This window comes from Candoia aspera, chromosome 4, assembly GCF_035149785.1.
Source record: "Candoia aspera isolate rCanAsp1 chromosome 4, rCanAsp1.hap2, whole genome shotgun sequence".
NCBI classification, from domain to species: Eukaryota; Metazoa; Chordata; class Lepidosauria; order Squamata; family Boidae; genus Candoia; species Candoia aspera.
This window is the reverse complement of record NC_086156.1, coordinates 9,339,037-9,360,519: the sequence shown is the minus strand read 5'-3', so window position 1 is coordinate 9,360,519 and position 21,483 is coordinate 9,339,037. Positions and strand designations below refer to the sequence as shown.

Genomic DNA, 21,483 nt, shown 5'->3' with positions numbered 1-21,483 from the left:
AATAAAGTATATTTATATTTTCCATATTCCATTTATATTTTGTCTCTGATGTACTTATTGGCTGGATTAAACCATTACACTAAGCCATACTATCATTCTGATTTAACATGATGCATGATTAGGGCTTGCAGGTGTATCAACACAACCACTGTGGCTTATTTAACAAATCATGGTTTAATGTGATAGGTGAACCCAAGTATTGTGAACATGTATGTCTAAGAAGCCCCACTGGAGATGAGATCCTCCCAACTGTCCATATGTGTGAAATCCCAAATGCCTCCATGAGACACAGAAAGGAGGACTGGATAGATCATAAGGCCATCTTTGATCTTACATGGTTGGCATTTGCTACCATTTGAAATATGTTCAGTTTTGGCTGTGATTATTTTTTTTATAACTTATTCTTGTGCTGCATAATTGTTCTTTCAATTTTTTTAAAAAAATTTCAGCTTTCAGCCACTGGCAAGTGAATTTTTTTATTTTATTTTCCTTCAATATGTCTACGCTGAACATGAAAAGGTTTAGATTTCCAGATGTCAACTCTGCTTTCAGTTGCTTCCTTCAGTAATTTTTCTTTGCAAACTTCCATCAGCATGAGCTCTTTATGTGCCTGATACAGTCATTCAAGCTGTGTTCCACTGTTTGCTTTACCTGGAATAATCCCTTCCCACCTTTACTTCTGGCAAAGTAGGCAACATTGCTTCTTGGGGTAGAAAGCATGATTCATGGTCATTAATTTTTTGTTTTGCTTTGTTTTCTATCAAGAATGTCTAATTCAGCTTGTCTCCAATCAATTATGCTTGCAATAATTCAAATAACTGTTTGAAGGTGTTACTGTTTTAATTATGTTCTCTGCATTCAATTTGGTTTACAGTTTTTTTCAGATTCGTTTTATATAATTCGAGCTAGTATTCTTTTTAATTTGTTTGTGTAATAAGTCAGAAGTTTCCATTTTAAGTATTTGTGTTTTTCTTCTGGTACCAATAGTCTTATAGCATTGGTATTCAATTAGCTGTAATCCATCTCCTTCAACAGTTTTGCCTCCTTCAATCACCAACTTGCCCATTTGTGTAGATCAAATTGTATTCCTATATTCACACTGAATACTTGGATAGTATTCAGTAGAGATTCAAATTCTGCTTGAATAATTTTAAGTTATACCTGGGTTATTTTTGGACCCATCATCATCATCATCATCATCATCATCATCATTTAGGGTAAGTTGCTGGCAAGCACCAAAGAAGTTATCCATATTGCCTACCTTGGCCTCCACTTTATGGTCCCAAATCAACATCTTTATTACCCTTTTTTAGTCCTCAGATTCATCAACTGTATGCCAGTCCCAAGCCCGGATAAATGGGGAGGGGCGGGGAAAGCAATGGTGAACTACCCTGCAGCAAAATTTCACCAGAACACTTTATGGCAAGAGCATAACATGATGCAGATATGGATACCAACAGCGGACCCTCCAGGCTGGATGGTAGCCTGCAAGCCACTGGAGAAGAGCAAGGGCCAGCGCTTAGTAGTCAGGGTTTTGATGACATTGTTGCAGGAAAGCCTACAGGAAGCCCAACAACTGACAGTGCCCAGGATGAAAGGGGCAGCCTACGCTGTACATAGTCTTACCAAATTGGTACATGGAATGTCAGAGGCATGTCCCTTGGCAAATTGGAAATTGAACATAGATAACCTTAGTATTAGTGAGTTGCACTGGACAGGCAGTAGTCAGTTCAAATCAGATGAGTTCATGTTCTATTTTTCTGGAAGTGCCAACACCAGACGAAAGGGAGTTGCATTCATTGTAAGCAAACAAGTTGCTAAATGTATCAAGAATCACAAAGCACACAGTGATTGTATAATATCTATCCAAATCTGAGGCAAGCCACTCAACAGCACCATACTACAAGTCTGTGCACCAACTGCAGACTCAAGTGATGATGCAGTCAAACATTTTTACAGTGAGCTTCAAAGTGCTCTTATACAAGTACCTAAAAAGGACCTTTTGTATATTATGGGAGATTTCAATGCAAAGTAGGCAAAGGAGAAGATGCAAGAATAGTAGGCAAGTTCAGGTTAGGTGAAGGGAATGAAGCTGGTGACTGCCTAGTGCAATTCTGCCAGGAAAACCATTTCAGCATAATGAACATATGATTTATTCAACCTAAGCGGCATTTATACACATGGACAGCACCAAATGGACAACATTGAAATCAGATTGACTTCATTCTATGCCAACAGTGCTGGAAAAGCTCAGTCACATCTGTAAAGACACTTCTGAGTGCCGATTGCAGCACAGACCATCAGCTATTAGTGGCCAAAATGAAACTCAAATTGTGCAAAGTAAGGAAAGAAATTTTGTTTGTTGTAAACAAAATTTCACCAATGTATGGAACTTAAGAACAGGTTTGATCAACTGAATCTAGATGGAAAAGGTCCAGATGAACAATGGCGGGAGATCCAAGACAATATCATTGAAATTGCTGAAAAGCATGTGCCCTGCCAAAAACCAAAGAGAACAAACAAGTGGCTATCTGACAACTCCATCAAAATAGCTGATGAGTGAAGGGTGGCCAAAGCCAAAGGCAACAAGAATGAAGTCAAACAGCTGAATGCAGCTTTTCAGCATGAAGCTAGGTAAAGGTAAAGGTTTCCCTTGACATTAAGTCCAGTCGTGTCCAACTCTAGGGGGCGGTGCTCATCTCCGTTTCAAAGCCAAAGAGCCGGTGTTTGTCCGTAGACACGTCTGTGGTCATGTGGCCGGCATGACTACACGGAACGCCGTTACCTGCCCGCCGAAGCGGTATTTATTAATCTACTCACATTTGCATGTTTTCGAACTGCTAGGTTGGCAGAAGGACAAAAATAGGCAACTTGAGGAGCAGTGTCAACATCTAGAAGAAGCTAACATAAAGGGGTATACTAAAGCCATGTTTGCTGAAAATATTATATGATCCAGCTTCTCTGCATGAAAAGGAATAGTCAAGGACTGCAACAGATATGTACTAACTAACCAGCAGAAGACCAAGCACAGGTAGAAAGAATACCCAGAAGAGCTATATGCCAGCTCGACTTACCACCAAGACGATGATGATGATGGCCCAATGGATAAAGAACCAGACATTTTGGAAGAAGTAGAATGAGCCACAGCAAAATTGCCAAACAAAAAAGCCCCAGGAATTGCTAAGATACTGTACCTGCAGAACTACTAAGACTGGTGCCAGCCAACATCATCACTGCCTTGTGTCAAGAGACATGGTGTACTTGCAAATGGCCTTGGGGCTGGAAAAGATCAGTTTTTTATCCCATTAGCAAAGAAAGGCAATGCCAGAGATTACTCCAATTATCGCACAATTGAATTGGATTTCTCATACAAGCAAGATTCTACTAAAGATTATACAACAGCGGCTACAGAATGTCACCGATCAGGAGCTACCTAATGTTCAAGCTGGCTTTAGAAAGGGGCATGGCAGTCGAGATCACATTGCCAACATCAGATGCATTATGGAAAAGGCCCATGAATATCAAAAGGATCTATATATGTGTTTTATCGAATACAGCAAAGCTTTTGACTGTGTAGAAAACAATAAGCTATGGGCGGTTCTGCATGATCTTGGTGTCCCACCCCACCCGATCAGACTTGTTAGATCACTGTGCACTGACTGTACACTGTATAAGCAACAGTGAGAACACTCTATGGTGACACAGATTGGTTCAGGATCAGCAAGGGTGTTACGACAGGGATGTACTTTATCCCCACTCCTTTTCAACCTTTATGCTGAACGATCATGTGGAAATTAGAGTTGCTTGATATTGGAGTGAAGATTGGTGGAGGAACCATGAACAATTTGAGGTATGCAGATGACACAACATTACTGGCTGAAAATAAGGAAGACCTGGAAAAAATGATTCTGAAAATCAGTGAAGAAGATAAAAAAATGGGATTGAACCTCAACATCAGGAAAACAAAGATAATGACAGCAGCAGCAGATGGACAAGTGACGTTTAAAATTAATAATGAGGCAATTGAAACAGTCCAGGATTTCATCTTTCTTGGATCAAAAATTGTTCACGATGGCAAATCCACACCTGAAATCAAACGCAGGATAACTTTAGGCCGAATTGCAGTGGTCAGCATGAATAAGATTGGGAAGAGCAAAGACATCACCCTCAATACAAACGGCAGACTAGTCAGAGCAATAGTCTTTCCGATAATGATATTTGGGTGTGAGAGTTGGACAATAAGAATGGACGACCAAAGAAGAGTTGACGCATTTGAATTGTGGTGCTGGCGTAGATTGTTATGTTTATCATGGACAGCCAGAGTAACCAACAGAGAAGTGCTGGACCGTATAAAACCAGACACATCATTAGAAGCCAAGATGGTAAGACTACGGCTGACTTACTTTGGCCATGTCACACGTGCAAGCTCACTAGAGAAGTCAGTGATGATAGGAATTGTTAGTGGAACAAGAAGAAGGGGCAGGCCAAGAATACACTGGCTCGATACTGTCAAAACAGATACCAAGATGAACATCCAGCAATTAAAAGAAGCCATGCTTGATAGGGCTGCGTGGAGAGCTCTTGTCCATAAAGTCGCCAAGAGCCAAACAAGACTGAATGGTTAAAATGAACGAATGAGTCCTCAGGAGAGAGGAAAAGGTAGAAACCATATGGAGTTACTTTGTTTTTTTGTTTTTAAGTTATTTCTAGGAGATTAAAAGAATCCTAGCCTGATACCATCTGGTAAGCTTCTTGTGTGATTTGAACCTGGATTTCCTCACCCTTTCTTAATACTCAGTTCTCTTGCCACATATTTTTATGCTTGGTGCCACTTTTTTTGCTTTCCTGAGTGACACATGCTAATTTCAAAAAATCATAAAGTTGCATTGCTTGAGAAATGTAGATATGGCTTTCTTTTGAGAAGATCAGTATCTTTTTGGGGAAAAATACAGTATTTTATTCTCTAGTCTTATAATCCTTTGAACTCATAACAGATGGGGGTTGGTTTCTATCATCTAATGTATAATTTCAGTTCTGGCTATTAAAACAGTTAATGAATGCCAGATACTGATCCTCATATTGCTGGCACTCACAAGAAGAACCTGTTCATTCAGTGGAACTGGGGGAACAAATACTGTATATCTTAAGCAGGTGCTAGAAGCTTATACAATTCAGTACCATACTTAATCAAACAGAGAGAATTCCATAAATAGGTTATTTGAATCAAGAATATTCTATCTTTAGTTGACACATAGAAATTGATTGCATCTTTAAGTGGTGGTTGTTATATTTATAATATAATATTTATAAAATAATATATTCATATTATATTTTATATAATATAATAAGATACTTGTTGATGGGCAGATACATAATGTAGCTGATATTCTACCATATATCATTGTCCTTAGTAATGTAAACTTTGTATGACATAACAAAAACCCTAAATCTGGCTTGGGCCCAAAGTGGCAGCTGGCAAAATTCAGGACACACGTAATACGTTTACAATAGGTTGTTCCATTCAGCAACCTAACTGTCACTTTACACTAACAGCATCCCCAAGAATACAGCAGGTTATAATCATCCAATCTTGGGGTACGAGTGCCTGGATTACTGTGGCTAGGGTATGGCTGTTCAGGTAATCAGATAGGACTGGAAAAAGACACTCTTTGTCATGTCTGTACTGGAGGGCACTCTAAGGGCACTCCCAGATCATATACCTGCTTGTTCATGGAGAGTACAACCCCTTCCTAAGCAGGCAGGTTCCATAATTCCTGGATAAGAGAGATGCCCATCCACAGTGCCTCCTCTTCCTTGAGATTTAGCCTAAGCCTGTTAACTGTTCACTCCTGCATTCAGACGTTGGTTCAAGTCCTTTTTTTTTTTCCAAAGCCTGAAAAAAGATGCTACTGCTCCAAGGAGTGAGTTCATTAAAGGTAACAGACCCTTAAAGAAGTGGTATTTTTTTCTGAATAGTGTGGTAGACTGAAAATCAGGCAGATTTGATGAATAGCAGATGCTATATGTCCAAAACACTTCTTTCAAATCATTTTCAAAATGTGCCCAACCTTAATCAATAGCTTATTTCATATCATATTAAGATAAGACCCTAATAGAATCACCAAGTCCATCAGATTCCATAAATCGTTTGGATGTGGATCTTCATAACAGATGCCCATCCTACAGGGAGGCAAGATATTAAGTGATGACAATGGAGTGATGATAAACTCTTCATTTTCAACAAACTGAGCTGGGCCAGTAACATCCTGAGATAGCCTCATATATATATGGAGACTAAGAATTTCGAAATTGTCACTGAGAGGACAACTCTTATATAGATATTGAACTCCATCTTTGGATTTTCGAACACCAATTCAGAGAACACCTCTGCTGGCCTTGCCACCCTGCCAGCCTTGCCGCCCTGTGCTCACTGACCCTGCTGCCCCTGTTGGCCTTGCCACCCTGTGCTGGCTGGCCTTGCTGGCCTTGCCGGCCTTGCCGCCCCCAGCCAACCTTTGCCGTCATCTTCCTGCCACTGTTGACTTCCTCTTGCGTGGCCTTCTTGCAAGGTTTTGGAAGGCTTCTAAGGCCAGTGCAGGGCGGCAGGGGTGGAATGGCCAGCAAGTGCAGGGCAGCAAGCCTGGCAGGGGTTGCAGAGTGCAAGGAGGCCAAAAGGGCAGAGGTAGGGGGAGATGGTGGGGGGAATTGAAGAGGAGGCAGTCCCTTACCTTACCAAGGCTCAGGGCTGGGAGGGACCAAGCTGGGAGTGGGTTGGATTGGGGTGGGTCCTCGGCTAACAACCGGTGGGATTCAGTTAACAATGGCAATTGGGACCGCCGGGATTGTCACTGCTAATCGATGTGTTCACGTGACGTCACACTTTTCGACCAGATTGCTTAGCAACAGAAATTCCGGTCCCAACTGCCATTTCTTTAAAAATCATATTCTTAGCTTTTCATTTGCAAGAGTCTTTCCATGCAATGATTTTTTTTTTTTTTGCTTGCTGTTTTCAGTTTTCTTTTATCTGCTGCCACTAATGGGCCCTTATATTTTTGCTACTGTTTTTGTTCATTGTAAAATATTTTTTTCTGCACTGCTTTAGAAGCTGCTTACAAGAAAAGTATTCTCTAAATTTTAAAAATCAATAAATATTACACTATTTATGTAATTTTGTATTTCTCAAATGACTGAGGCGGAAGCCAAGACAAAACAATGATGTGAATTTGAGTTGAATAATGAATGTTGCTGTTTTCTTTTTTAAGTAAAACAAAAACATTATAGTAAGTTGCCTTTATAAATAAACTAGCAGACCTTTAAAAAAATGGAAACAATACACACAAAAACATTAAAACTTACACTTATTATCTCTTACCAGTAATTCAAAAGGATCTTTAAAAATATCTGGGTGGAAACTGATCCAGTTTGAAATTAAGGCAAGAGAACACCTTGAGGGAAAATAACTTTTAAAGATAAATATAAATTGCAGATATACAGTAGTGCAATTCTGTACATATGTATTCAAAAATAAGCCTTACTGAGTTTAGTGGAATTCAGTTCCAGGTAAGTGTTAGTATAGAATTGAGCTACATATGCATTATAATTGTTGTTGTTGTTTTTCTACTAGACCTACAAACTAACAAGGAATTTACCGTTGCTGGAGCTGTGGGGAGGCTACCGTCTACACAATAGGATCATTTCTTGAACCCCCAATAGGTGATTCTTGTGCTAATATTTCCTTCTGCTCCCCAAATGAGATAATTTTTTTAAAAATACTGTCAACCTAACATGGAAACAAGAAAAGCAGAAAGGTAATTAGGATAAAAAAAAGTGTGCCTTTGGATAGGAGCAGGATCATGCCTTGTACCCCAATTCCTATGTCTATAGAGATCTCAGAAGTATTAATGTAGGGAAAAACTGGAGGAAAGAGTACTATGTATACTGCCTTGAGCTCCTAAATTAAAGGTAGGGTATAATGTAAATATAGTGATAATGATAATGATGAATATCATTGATTATGGAGTATTAAGGCATGCCACCTGTTCTCTTTCTGTCCACACATTAATTATGTGTAAAATGACGTTTGTTCTCTTCTCTGGGTAATCATTGTTCTGGCCAGTCTTTGGTGGTAAAAATATCTAAATAGTGATTTCCACTACAATTGTGTACATCTTTCTTCATAAATCTACTTGGTTCAGTAGGACATATTTCTAAAGAAGTTCGTCAAGTTTTGGAGTTATTCAGGCTTAGGGAAACAAACATCTTCTGCCTCTTAAGCAACCTAATTTTGCAGTGCAAAAATGCTTTGGGCTGTAGGACAAAAGGTTTTAGGTTATGCTTCTGGTCTTCATAAAGGTTCTGTTTTATTAGAAACCCATGTACTTTAATTGTTATAGCTATCAGTTTATTTGCATGCCTATTTAGGAAATACACCGATTACAAAACGGGCAACTTGCCTTCAGTTAAATCACCTTGATTGGGCTGTAATCCTAAACTGTGATGTTCTCTCTACATTGCATATTAGAATTGTTTAAATGAAAGTTGTTCAGATGCTACCTTGTTGTAACGAAATTTCATATCCATAGGTGACCACTGATGATTCAAGAACTCTATTCAGTACATTTATTTTGTAACTTTCATTTTAGTAATAACAAAATAAACAAGGACAAATACCTCCCTTTGTTCCAGGCTAGTTTTTCTTTTAAGTGTGTATATATTTGGGCATTTTTCATTGTGAAAGGAAAAAAGGCACAAAAGTAGGAAGAATAATTATATTAGCTTTGGCTGAAAAATTATTTAAGACAAAGTAATTGCAGGGATGAAATTTCATTGCATTATCTGGAATATTTTAAGGCTTTTTAAAATGTGAGACACCTTTATCAAAGTCAAGTTCTTGATGGATTTTGTTAAATGATAGCTATTTATCTTTAAATCAGGATTATACCTTGCTTGTGAACTCAATTATAAACACATGGTATATTTATAGGCTTTTTAAAATTATTATTTTAAACCTCCTCTTTCTTGTTCCATTGATAGAAAAGGTCTACATGACACTGTTCTTTTGAACTGCTAACAGTGGTTTCAACGAAGTGTAATTTTCAGGTATTTCACAGGAGCTGCAGAAAAAGTCAAATAAAGCCCTGTGTTATTCTATACCAGATTGTGTCCAGCTATTTCATTTGGATTTTACTGAGTATCTTCAGCAGCTGGGAACTGTAAGAAAGGAGATTAACAAGTGTTTGTCTGAAACACACTGATCCAGCACATGCTGATTGGATTGTAATAATCCTTTTATACGTTGTAAAACTCTATTATCAAAACTTTACAAAAAAGCTGCACTAACAATAGCCATTGCTATATTAATTTAGGTAAATCGAATACAAGTTGCCACATAGTGTAAATATTTCATTGTATCACTTTCTGGAAGGTGTTACAAATTTCTCTCAATATAAGTATTGAGTTCTCTCAAGGGAAGCTGCTGGCTCTGCTTTTATAGCAAAAGTCTAAATAAAAATGTGCATCCTAAATATTCTGATCTGATGGATTCTGTTATTGATATATTTTTGTTTGTTTTGACTGCTAGAGAAAACATAGCCATTTACTATCTCATACAGTATTGTACTTTAGTGAATAAGTAAATGGAGGAAGTAGTTAGAGAGGATCATTTGATTCTTACTTTTGGGTGCTGCTGTGTGTTTGAAGCTGTCTGTTTAAAAATGTTCCTTTTTGCTGTGATCTCTGTGATTCACAAATGTTGATTGTGTATTTGTCTAGAGCCATGTTCAGAACAATTTACATAATTATTTGGCCTTGTCCCCATATTTACTACACAACTAGATGAAGTTCCACTGAACTCCTTCAGTTTGTTTTTGTCTGCTACAGCATTAGCATGTTCATCCTTAAACTGATAGTCCTTTTGCTTTGTCAGAATTCTTTAATTTTTTTTTCTTATTTTCTTTAAACTTCTCTTCAAAACTCCTTAGAGCTGTTCATGAGACAACTTAGCCTTGCAAGCATCTGGCCTTTCACTTTATGGCTTTAAGGGCCCCATTTTACAAGTGCCGTTATTATGGGAGCAAAATTCAATCCTCAAGTGGGCATAAATTGTCCTTTTTTCTGTTGATGAAGGGTATGCAGTGGGTACTTAAAAACATCACCAGGCATTTACTAAACAGGTTTGTCACAATTGTTCTTCTCATTTCCAAGCCAGGTTGTGGGATCAAACTTTTATGGTGGCTGACTCTGAAGTTGTTGTAGCCCCTCTTTCTCTACGCCCCCTGCCATGTCCCCAAATTTGCCTGGTGGTGCCCTTGTCTCTTGACAGGAATGATCAAATTCACTTCCCACAGAGGATCCCCAGGTCTCTACTGCACTATGATCAGTACTGAGGAAATCACCCATTAAGGTTCAAGACCTGTTGTTCTCTGATTCTAGTTCAACAACTTTGAGTTCCTTTTCACGGTAGATTTCTCCAACTCTCTTACTGCCAGTCCTCCCATTAATAGAATCCCTAATTTATTCTTGAAGTTCTAACCACCTCTTCTTTAAGAACAGGAGTTGATCTTGGAAGGGGCAATTAAGGACAGGTTCCTTTCGAGATCTCCTTTTATTATCCTGTTATGCATTGGAATAATCAAAATCAATATTTCCTCTTTGTCTCAAGATCCAGATTCGTACTTGGTCACTTCATGCCCAATTGGCTTCCAAAGGCTACCTCTTTTTCTGATTCCATTTGGTTCAGTGCTGTCATGCTTGTTCTAGGATGAATCATTGCTCCTTTCAGCAACAAGATTTGGCAGTCCCCATTGATGGACCTATACTCCAACAGCCCAAAATGCAGTGAGGCAGACTGTTAATGTACATTGTCCTTCCACTGCATGTCTTCTTGTGTTTTGATACGTAATCATGCCTTGGACTGGCCTTGTAACTGTCCTGTTCAGACGTATGAGGCGGCCAGACAGAATTATTATCAAACTCTTTATTTAAAACAACTGTTTACAACAGAAAAAGTCCTAGTGAATAAATAAGTAAAGCAGTTTCAATCAAGACCACCCTGGCAATGCCGGGTGAACAGGCAAGGCTGCAGGATCAGACTGTGGCAGAACAGCAAGGCAGAATTCAGCTAACTCTCTGATCGAAGCTGTCAGACTTGGTGAAGCTAGAGTGCGTGGCAAGGGAGAAGCTGGAGGGAAGGTTCTGTGGACTGGCATGCAAATGTGGTCGGGCTGAAACGAGGAGGCTAGATAATACTGAACTGGAACCCCTAGGCAAGGCTTGGCTCTGGAGGCTAAGCTGGGCTTAAACTGGAGAGTCTAGGCAACACTGAGATCTGACAACAAGGCTGGACTGGACTGGAGAATCTAGGCAAGGCTGACATCTGGAAGCAAGGCTGGACTGGACGGGAGTCTAGGCAAGGTTGAGAACTGGAAGCAAGACTGCACTGGACTGGAGAGTCTAGACAAGGCTGAGAACTGGAAGCAAGGGTGGACTGGACTGCAGAATCTGGGCAAGGCTTGAATCTGGGAGCACACCCGGATTGCGCTGGAGTGATGCGATGAGGCTTGGAGCTGGACAAGAGGCTGTGCTCAGCAGGGATAGCAAGGAGAGGCTCAACTGGAGCGGCTTGTGCAGAAGGTGGGTCTGTGGAGGCAGAAGGCACTGGCGCTGATTCCACACTGGCTACAGAGAGGCTTCTGATTCCAGTAAGGACTCTTTCGTGGAGGCTGTGAGCTCGAAGGATCGGTTGTCTCCAGCATCTTGCTCCTCACGTGCCTGCCTTTTAAAACGATCATGTCCGCACCTTTCCTCTCCTACACCCAATTGGGCTGCCTTCTGATTCATGCGCTTCTCTGCTCTCCTGTCTCGAGTGCTGATTGGAGGATTCAAATCCCCCTCTGGAGTTCGTCCAATCCGCGTCTGCAAATTCTCCTGCTCTGCTCAGTCACTTCCTGGTTTAGATTCTTCAAGCCCCTCCTGACTAGTTTCGTTTTCCCCTTCTGACTCCGGATAAGTTTCGTTTTCAGAATCAGAAGCGGGCTCAAACCTCACAGTTACAGATCATTTTTGAAACCACTGATTCCTATGTATATTCCCATGCCAAATGATCTCACCACATACTTCAAATCTTCCAGCTACTATAGCATCTTACTTCCAGGTTGATCAAAAGAAGTCTTTCCTTACAGATTATCCAGTTCATAGGGACAATGATAGATACCACTAGAGCCACTTTTCTTATGATTCCTGTGACTGTATACTCTTCAGGAGCTGTATGCAAGATTTCCTCCCTAAGAAGAGTCAAAGTCTGTGTCATTCTTCATCAAACAGAGGCTACCATTTCAGATGTTTGCTTTGACTATCTACAGACCATGGTACCTTTGTTTTACTTCTTCAGGACATAAAAGAATAATTCTTCTTAGTTTTGCTTTGCATCAAGAAATCCTTCCATTGGAGGCTGATTTCAGATAGTTTCACTGTTTCCTTTCATATCTCCTTTTTCATGTCCTTTCATACCTCCTTTTTCATGTCCAATGATGCTTCCATGTCTTGATGGGGAGCTCAGCTCCAAGTCCTCTGCACCTGAAGTGCCTGGTCCAAACAGAAACCATTATGGCACACTAATGAATTCAAGCTCCTTGCAGTTTGGAAGGCACTTTGAGCCTTCCAAGAATGCCTCCATGGCAAGACTGGCCAGGTTATATAGACAGGTCCATGGTAGTACGGTATATAAATAAGGTAGCAAAACCTTCTCTTTTTTGCCCATTATATTACAGATTTGACATTGGTGTGTCCGTTACTTCTTCCTGAGCCTTGCAATCTAAATCTATTCCCCTTCTGACCAAAGATAAACTGATATTTGACCAACTGCAATCTCAGCACACCTTGATGGTCTTTTGTAGCTATGGTTCTACCTGTTGCTCTATCTCGTCAATCAGGAGTACCTCCATCTTCCAAACTGACTGATCAGTTCTCTATCTAGTCTGCCTTGCAGATTGGAGCATTCACATCCATAACTCCTTGGGATGAGATACAGCAAATTATCTTTTTTTCTTAGAAGCCTTCCACAGAGGTTTCCTGTCCACCTAAACGAAAATCCTTTGAGGGCTTCTCTCAGAAACAATGGCTTAATACCTTGCAAAATCAGGTTCATATTTTAGACTTTCACTGATATTTGAAAGAGTGAGGCTTGGCTCTCTCGTCAATAAACCATGTCCTCCTTTTTTGAGGAAGTCCCCTATTCAATTACTTCAATGAAGTATTTCATGAAAGGCCAAGCATCTCTATCCTCTGATCCCATCTGTTTCAATCCTGGAACCTCTGCCACCTTTTCTCTAGTTTATTTGCAGTCCCCTTTGAACCCATGGCTACCATCCTAGTTGAGATCCTCTTATGGAAGTTAGCCTTTTTAGTAACCACAACATCAATTCTGGAGAACTGTGTGCCTTATGAAGAGATTCTCCCTTCCTTATTTTTCATAGGGACAGGATAGAGCTTTATCCAAATATTTCATTTTCTCTCAGATTAATCATGCTTTCCAGTTGAATCAAATTATTATCTTGCCTCCCTTTTTTTCCCAACCCTGCAACAGATAGATATTTTACTTCAGTCCAAGACCAGAAATATAAACTTTGGAAAATTTAGAACTTGTTGCTTACCTTATAATAATTGTCTCTGAATTCACACAGCCCACTCTTCTATCCTGCTGGGTCCCAGATGATCTCACTGTTTCTTGGATCTGCTATGAAGTTGTAGGAACTGAAGAACATGTGGTAGTTATCATTAATGTTGGCTTGTTGCTAATTTATCACTGTTACTTCTAAGCTATTTAGAGTCTTCAGAAATGAAGTGCCAAAAAACCAAAGTAATAAACAGGAACAATACCTACGATGTAGTATACATAAGCACAGGCCTATGAAGCAATTCATTAAGCTCTAGAAAATTCTGAATAAGGTTCTGTACAGATGCATAGCCCACATGTAGATCCACAGAATTCCTCAAAGAACTGCAGTTACAATTAAATAAATAGTTTTTAGTTTACATTGTTCAAATACTGATTTCATAAGAATTAATAGATTTCCAGGATAACATTCATTGATTGCCATTATGAATGGCTCTATAAAAGCTTCTGACATGGTGATCAGCATATACCATCGTAGGCATGTATTGGCTGGCCAAGCATGGTTTGTGGTGTAAATGTTTCATTGTTAGGTGCAATGCACTGAAAGATGTGATGGAATGTGAGGGTGGCCTTGGAAGTCAGGGGGAAGAGATGCCGCCTAGGGAATAATCAGGTAAAAGAGAAAGGAGCTTGCAACGGAGTAGTGGCCAGAGGAAGAAACTTAGGAAGGCCCTGCCCTAATTACTCAGGCGGTAAATGGGGAGGGCGGGAGATTTGTACTTTCAGACTTGCCAGATTCTGTTAATGGAGCCTTACAATAAAGTAGAATTCGCTCATCTAGTCGTGTTTACTGTCTGGTTTGCCTGGGAGGGCTGACAAAAATGTGGTATAGTCATTATTTTTCTAGACAGTGAGGAAAAAATTGACAGCCAGTGCCTGTGGTGCTTTTTAGAGAACAGATAATTAAAACAATGTGCTGTCATATATAACATTTCCCTCGATGACCTCCTTGGAAACAGATTTTAATGCTTTTAATGCATTCTGTAAAAGGGTCGAAAGATCTCACAGGGAAGGCAGAAATTGTGAGGAAAGGGAGTGGCTTTTCTGTTTGTTTGTATGAATGCATACATTAAATGCTGAAAGGCTACTGACACTTTATACAAAAGTGTTAATTTGCCTGTGGTGGGTTAGTTTATCTGGAAGATGCCAGGGATGAGCTAATGGCTCCATTTTAATTCTGTTTAATAGTTGTTGTTGTTGTTGTTGTTTTTAAAGAAGCTTCTACGCTGAGATGCATCAAACCCTATAAGCTTTGTCATCACCCCCAACTAAGACAACTGGAATATTATTTAATCCTTCAGGAGATGGGAAGTTTTGCATCATTGGAAGAATATAGCACATAATAAGTATATTTGTTTTGGCCACTGCTTCAGCTCACTGTAGTTGTAGTATACTATGATCTCAGCAGTTATTATTACCTAAAATAATATTTGACAGTATTGGAGCAAGTAGATCTTTTTCTTCTTTCATGAAGGAGTAAAGAATGACTAAGAACTAATAATAGCATGGCCTTGTGAGCTCACTTTCAGAGTCTGCAGTGGTAGGGAAAATATGAAAGGCGTTAGAATTTGCAAAGAGAGTTAGGTTGCTGTAGTGGTTAAGGGATCAGGCTGGAAATTGGGAGACCATACGTTTTAGTCCTGCCTTAGGCACGAAACCCAGATGGGTGATTTGGGGGCAGTCCCTCTCTCTCAGCAGTAGAAGAAGTCAATGGCAAACCATTTCTGAAAATCTTGCCAAGAAAACTTGTCTAGGCAATTGCCAGGAATCAAGGCTGACTAAAAGGCACGTGTGCACACACACACACACGATTTGCAAACTGTAGCAACAGTTTCATTATATATGTTTTTAACTGAGAATGCTACCTGATGTCAGTAACAGGCAGTTTAAAATAATTATTTCTTCTATGGGAATGTCTGTGTTGAAATCATTCGAGGGATGCATTGGCATACAAATGCTTATTCGATGAACTTAGCTTATTCAAAAAGTTCACATAGTATTTTCCTGATGAGAAAATGTGAAATTATTTTTCTTTTTGGTTTGGAACATTATGGAAAGAAATAGATTCTTTTTTCTTGAGGACCAACAGGAAAAGATGATAATCAAATACAAGTCCTAGCTTTGTTGAAAGCTTCAGGTTATAAACTAATGGCAACAGTTTTCTTTGCTTATTAGTAAATACATTTTCACCTCCATTATTGCTGATAAGAAATCTGTTCCAGCCTTTGTCTAGAACTTGAAGAAGTCTTATAAATGTGAATTTCTACATTAGAAGGAAGATACTTGAATCTTCAGTACCATTTTCTTTGGCAGACAGAATGGAGTATGAGCCCAATCAATTAGTCCATTGAGGATCCTGAGGCTAATGTTACTCTTATGTAAACCCCAGGCATAACTTTTATTGGCGGTTTGGAGACACCCATGTACTAATGTTTCCAAGCAGTATCTTTGATTCCGGTAGTGTGGAATCATAACATTTGGGAGTTGAAGCTTGCAGATGGGCATAGTTCACACCCAGAGATTTTATGTAAGATCAGCTTTTTGATAGTACTGATCTGGGATGGATGAAGACATGAACTGACAAAACTGAACTAGGGAGGTCAAAGGTATGAACTGTTTTCTACATTCTGAAGTAGCTGATTTGTATGTGTGAACTGGCCTTAAGTATTGTTGTATTTGGTACAGAAAAGCCCTTATCTCGGCAATGTTGCACAGGAAGGGGAATTTTCAGCTGGTGAGTCTTCTACTATCAGGACAGTATTAAGATACATTACCAGATTTTGTTATTCAGCTTTTGAAAGCACAAACCCAGGGAAGTATTAAGCCTGTCAAATAACCTTCATTGCTATATTAAACAAATGTAGAATTTCAAAGGCATATCCAGGTGTTCTCAGAAGTCTTCATTTGTAATAAAATTGGATTCTGTACAGATGTAGGAGGCTTACTGGGCCAGTGAAAACCAGATGTACTTTAAATGCTGCCTATCTTGTGTAACTTTTTGTTTTCACAGTTGATCATTACATAATCTTTGAAAAGCTTTCTTATAAGTGTCTCCGCTCTTATGTGAGCCAAATATCATTTATTCTAATGGGATAATCCTTTTACATTGAAATAATGCTGTGCTATAGCACGTTAGAAACACCAAAAAAATTATATTATTATGGTATTCAAGACCTAGCATTTTTTCCTCTTTTCATTGAAACAAATCTTATAAACCAAAATACCTTGGTAGCATTAATTCTGCATTTCTATTATACCTCTCTTTTTCTTCAACTGCCTCTATTTTTATCTTGCTTGTCCACAAACCAGCTCAAAAATTCCATATGAAAATCAGTCCATGGATCTAAAAGCATTTTGTCCCAGTGGAAATACATTTGGATTAAGGTTAATGAGAGCCAGCACACTATAGTGGTTATGGTGTTGGAGTGGTACTGGGAAGATCCAGGTTTAGTCCGGAGTCACAAAAGCTCAGTGGGTAACTTGGTGTCAATCAGTGTCTCTCAGCTCATCCTACTTCATAGGGCAGTTGGGGGAAACGGGAGGAGAAAACTCTGTATGCTGGAGCTCCCAACCAAAAGGCACTATATAAATATAACAAGTAAATGAATAAGAAGTACTATCTTATTTTCTTCATTTTATAATTAAGATAAAATCACAGTTTTATTAAAGTAACAGAAAGCAAAAATATATTTTCATCAACATCCCTATTTCTGAGAATAGTATTGGGTAAATAGGTTTCAAATTTGGACAGGTTTGCCTGAAATAAATGGATCCTCTGTATAAATGTGTGCTAGTAAGCTGCCATGTTGGGTCAAACCAATGGTGTACCGTCATTGGCCAACTAGATATTCAAGAATAAATAAAATAAATTAAAATAAGTTATTAATTCTATTAAAATTAATTAAAAACAAATAAACATCCCTGACAATATTTATTATAAAAAGGACAAATAAGTATTTTTACAGTGTTTATGATCCATTTTGATACATTTTAAGTAATGTGCATCGTATTTCAGGAAAGTATGACTGTTGCTTTTTGTTGTACTTTAAAAAACATATTGGGTTTATTGTATTTATTTATTAGCTGAGCAGCCACAGACCAAAGCTTTGGGTTTAAAGCAAGACATTTAACAACTCTTCTTTATACTTCTTTTGAGAATATTATGTAATTTGACTGTAGTGACCATGAATACCCAGCGAAATTCCTAATCTGCTGTTCTGGTACCTCCTTCACTTACAGTCTTTCCTTCTGACTGTACAAACTCATGTAGGTACAGACTTTTGGATTGATTGCTACCTTGAATACCCTCTGGGTATAATGGCAACATGATGATGGTGATGGTGATGGTGATGGCAGCAGCTGAAAGGAAATAGAGCAAATGAGTGACTGAGGATATAGAAGAATAATAGATAGGCTCAAACAGCAAGAAAAGCAGTACCCTGGAGGAGTTCTGAATTATGGAGAAGAGGGGGTTGGAAAGTATAGGAAAAACAATAGGAGCAGCTGGTGAGAAATTTGGGAGCTGGAGCAATGGAGAGGATTAAAAATGCAACAGTTCTTTTCCCTCCCTAAGTATTGCCTCTTTATCGAATCGCCCTAGCTCTTTCCTTTGCTTTCTATTACTTTCCTCTTTATTTTCCTTTTTTTCCTTTTCCTTCATTTTTCCTCTGCTCCTTTTTCAACTTTTCTATTAGTTCTTCTGCTGTACTGCTTTTAACCTCCTCCCTCCCTCCTTCCTTCCTATTCTGCAAGATTCTTTTCTCTTTTCCCCTCCATACACCCCACTTCTTGGATAAATTGTTTGCCTCTGAAGTTCACTGGTGTATGTGCCTGTTGGCCAAAAAAAGATTCTTCATATAAAATTACCTATTTGTTGCTAATTTGAAATACCTTAGCACCTTCTTCTTTCTTTAGAAAACATATGAACAAAATTGAAATATTCACATGTAACGTTTTTAGCAATAATTATTTGGGTTTGACTGATACTAACTTAGAAAAGGAATTTCTTACGATGATCTTATATACAGTAAATAGTTTCTTTTTGCTCTGAACTACCAGAGAACTTCAAATTATAGTTGTTGCAGCTAAATACCCGTAATCTTAACTTCCTTGTTTTTGCCTTGCCTGATCAGGATAGAGCTTCTTACTTGCTCTATTTTCTGTTGACTTGCCAGATGCTACTAAATGCCTGTGTGTTCAGCCATCTAACTTTGAACCACACAAAAGTTTAGAAAGCAGAATTTGGGCCTATTTATCTTTTCTTTACCTTTGCTATAGTGTCTAAGGTTGAGCATTATGGATCCAATCCCACATAAATCCTAGAATAATGAATCTTACTACATAGAGAAACAGATTCAATATTCCATGTAAAACCCAGGGAGACACAAAACACAACTTTAAAAGTGCCTTACACAGCAATATCACAAGTTAATTTTGACACTCCTCTGAAGTTCACTGTTTGCTATATAGGTCTCTTTTCAGGAAACTCAAGTCTGCTAAGTACCTGGTCATGCAGTAACATGTATTTATTTGTTCATTTATTTATTATATTTCTATCCTCAATCCTGGTCAAATCATCCAATAGCCATTGCAACTAGCCAAGTAGTTCTTTGCATTCAAGTCAAAGTGCCTTAATATTTCACAGTTCATTCACATGTTGATTGAAATAGCATAGTGTTGAATGTGTTAAGTGTGCTACTTCTAATTAAATTTCTTAATTTCAGGCCTATATGGAAGACCATTTGAAAAACAAGAATCGTCTAGAGAAAGAGTGGGAAGCACTTTGTGCATATCAAGCTGAGCCTAATGCAACTACCATTGCACATAAGGAAGAAAATGTCCAGAAAAACCGCTCTCAAGTTTTGGTAGCATGTATGTATACTTTCCTCTTTATCTACTATAGAATGTTTTTGTCATCTGTGTGAGACAGGTAAAGAAGTCACTCCATACTACAGTAACCTAACAATGAATATTTTCTTAATCTGTTTGCATGTATGTTGCCATGGGCTTCACATCTTTTACATTGGGTGCAACTTGCAAAATACATTTTTGTTTTTCACTATTCTGATTACAGCAAGTAATGTTTTGTGCAGCTTTGTGTAAAGGCATTCATTCCATTAGAACAGGTTATGTTGGCCATTTATCTTAGCTTTTAGACATATTTTCATCTACCAGGAAAAAAAAAAATCTAATTCAGCTTGCAATTAGAACTGCTTCATTTATACATCTTATACTCATTTAGAGTAAATAAATGCCTGTTGGCTTCTACACATAAGCTTACAAAGCTTCTATTCTTTGTTCTGGGTTAATATAGAAAGCACGGTTATCTAGGTGTTCACATTTCTAGAAGACTTTGTATATCTAAAAGCACTACATCACGCTTCCAAATAGTTAATGGTGATTCCATTAGCTGCATGACACTTTCTCCGATGTGTACAGTATGTCAGACTACTGAATACTGAATCTTACAATAGAAAAAGTGCTGTATTTTACAATAGTATAGATTAACTGTAGTGTTGAGGTAGACATTTTTTTAAAAATTCTTAACTTCATTGCTTACAACAGTCTCTTAAGTACTAGTTTAAGAGAAAAATACAGAAGGGTGCTTTAAGTCAGATGGTTAATGACTTTATTAACAGTTACTCTGGAGTTGGGTGCTGCCAAAATCAAATCAGATTAATTAATCAATACATTACGAATTTGAAACATAGTCTGATCAGTGAAGAGAATATTTGGTTTTTAGTGAATTTGATATACTTCTGATCAAGAGAGTTATTTTACTATAAAGGAATAACAGCTACATTAGGACTAGGGAATCTTTGGCTCCCTAGATGTTCCTGATGTACAGCAACTCCAGACAGCATAGCTAATGATAAGGAATTTTTTTGGTGGTTACTTAGCAACATCAGGTGAGTCAGAGATGTGATGTAGATGCTTGTGGAAACAGATCCTAAGTTTTTAGCATGTGTTTACATGGGGCATTTACTAAAATGGTCTGTTCCAATACTTGTGATTGTCATGAAACATGTATGGTCTTTCTTCAGCATTTCAGTGATGCTATCAGATAGCTCTATTCAAGGAGTAATACTGGCATATAGATCAACTACAGCACACTGTTCTTATTTCTTCTAACTAGTTATTCAGTGTAGCTTGAAATACTAGAATGGGAATATAAGATATCCTAGTGGTGTAGTTTTTAAGGTATTGAATTAGAATGGAGGAAACCTGGTTTTAAGTCAGCTGGGTTATTTGTGGCCAGTAATTTTCTTTCTGCCGTTATACAGTACCTCACAGGGTTATTGTTGCAGGAATAAAATGGAGATCCTCCTTTACCTCTGTCCTGGGGAAAAAGTGGGATCTCAGTTTAACAAATAAATAAGAGAAGGAAGGAAATAAGTCAGCTCTCCATGGCAGATAGGTTGGTATCATACTCCAATATGGTGTTTTTGTTTTTGTTTTAACAGCAGCTCCATAACAGGAATGTTGTGTTTCGGGATTCACTATCTAAAATAGTCACAGAGAGCTCTATGTTTAAAAGCAAGTGTGCTGAAACTCAAGTACATGATATTTCTCTCTTCAAGCTAAAAAATATTTTTCTGTTTGAGTTCAGCCTTTGAAAAAGTTGTTTTAATATGCATAATTTAATAATATACATATGTATATACATATACACACACAGTATAAATAAATATATATATATTTGGGGGGGAAGATGATCATTGCAGGATATGTTTGAAAGCTGAAAACAGCCATGACAACTCAGACTACATCAACGCAAGTCCAATTGTAAGTATAAAAAATACTCATTTCTT

At 38.3% G+C, this 21,483-nt stretch overlaps 1 protein-coding gene across 1 annotated transcript in view; it reads left to right on the top strand.

Moving 5' to 3' along the window:
- The window catches only part of PTPRN2 (protein tyrosine phosphatase receptor type N2), a 666,056-nt gene that overhangs the window by 579,009 nt on the left and 65,564 nt on the right, over nt 1-21,483 (top strand). The window contains exons 15-16 of the mRNA XM_063301899.1: nt 19,396-19,543; nt 21,384-21,457. Of these exons, the coding sequence (XP_063157969.1) occupies nt 19,396-19,543; nt 21,384-21,457 (222 nt within the window). The remainder of the gene's footprint in view (nt 1-19,395; nt 19,544-21,383; nt 21,458-21,483) is intronic.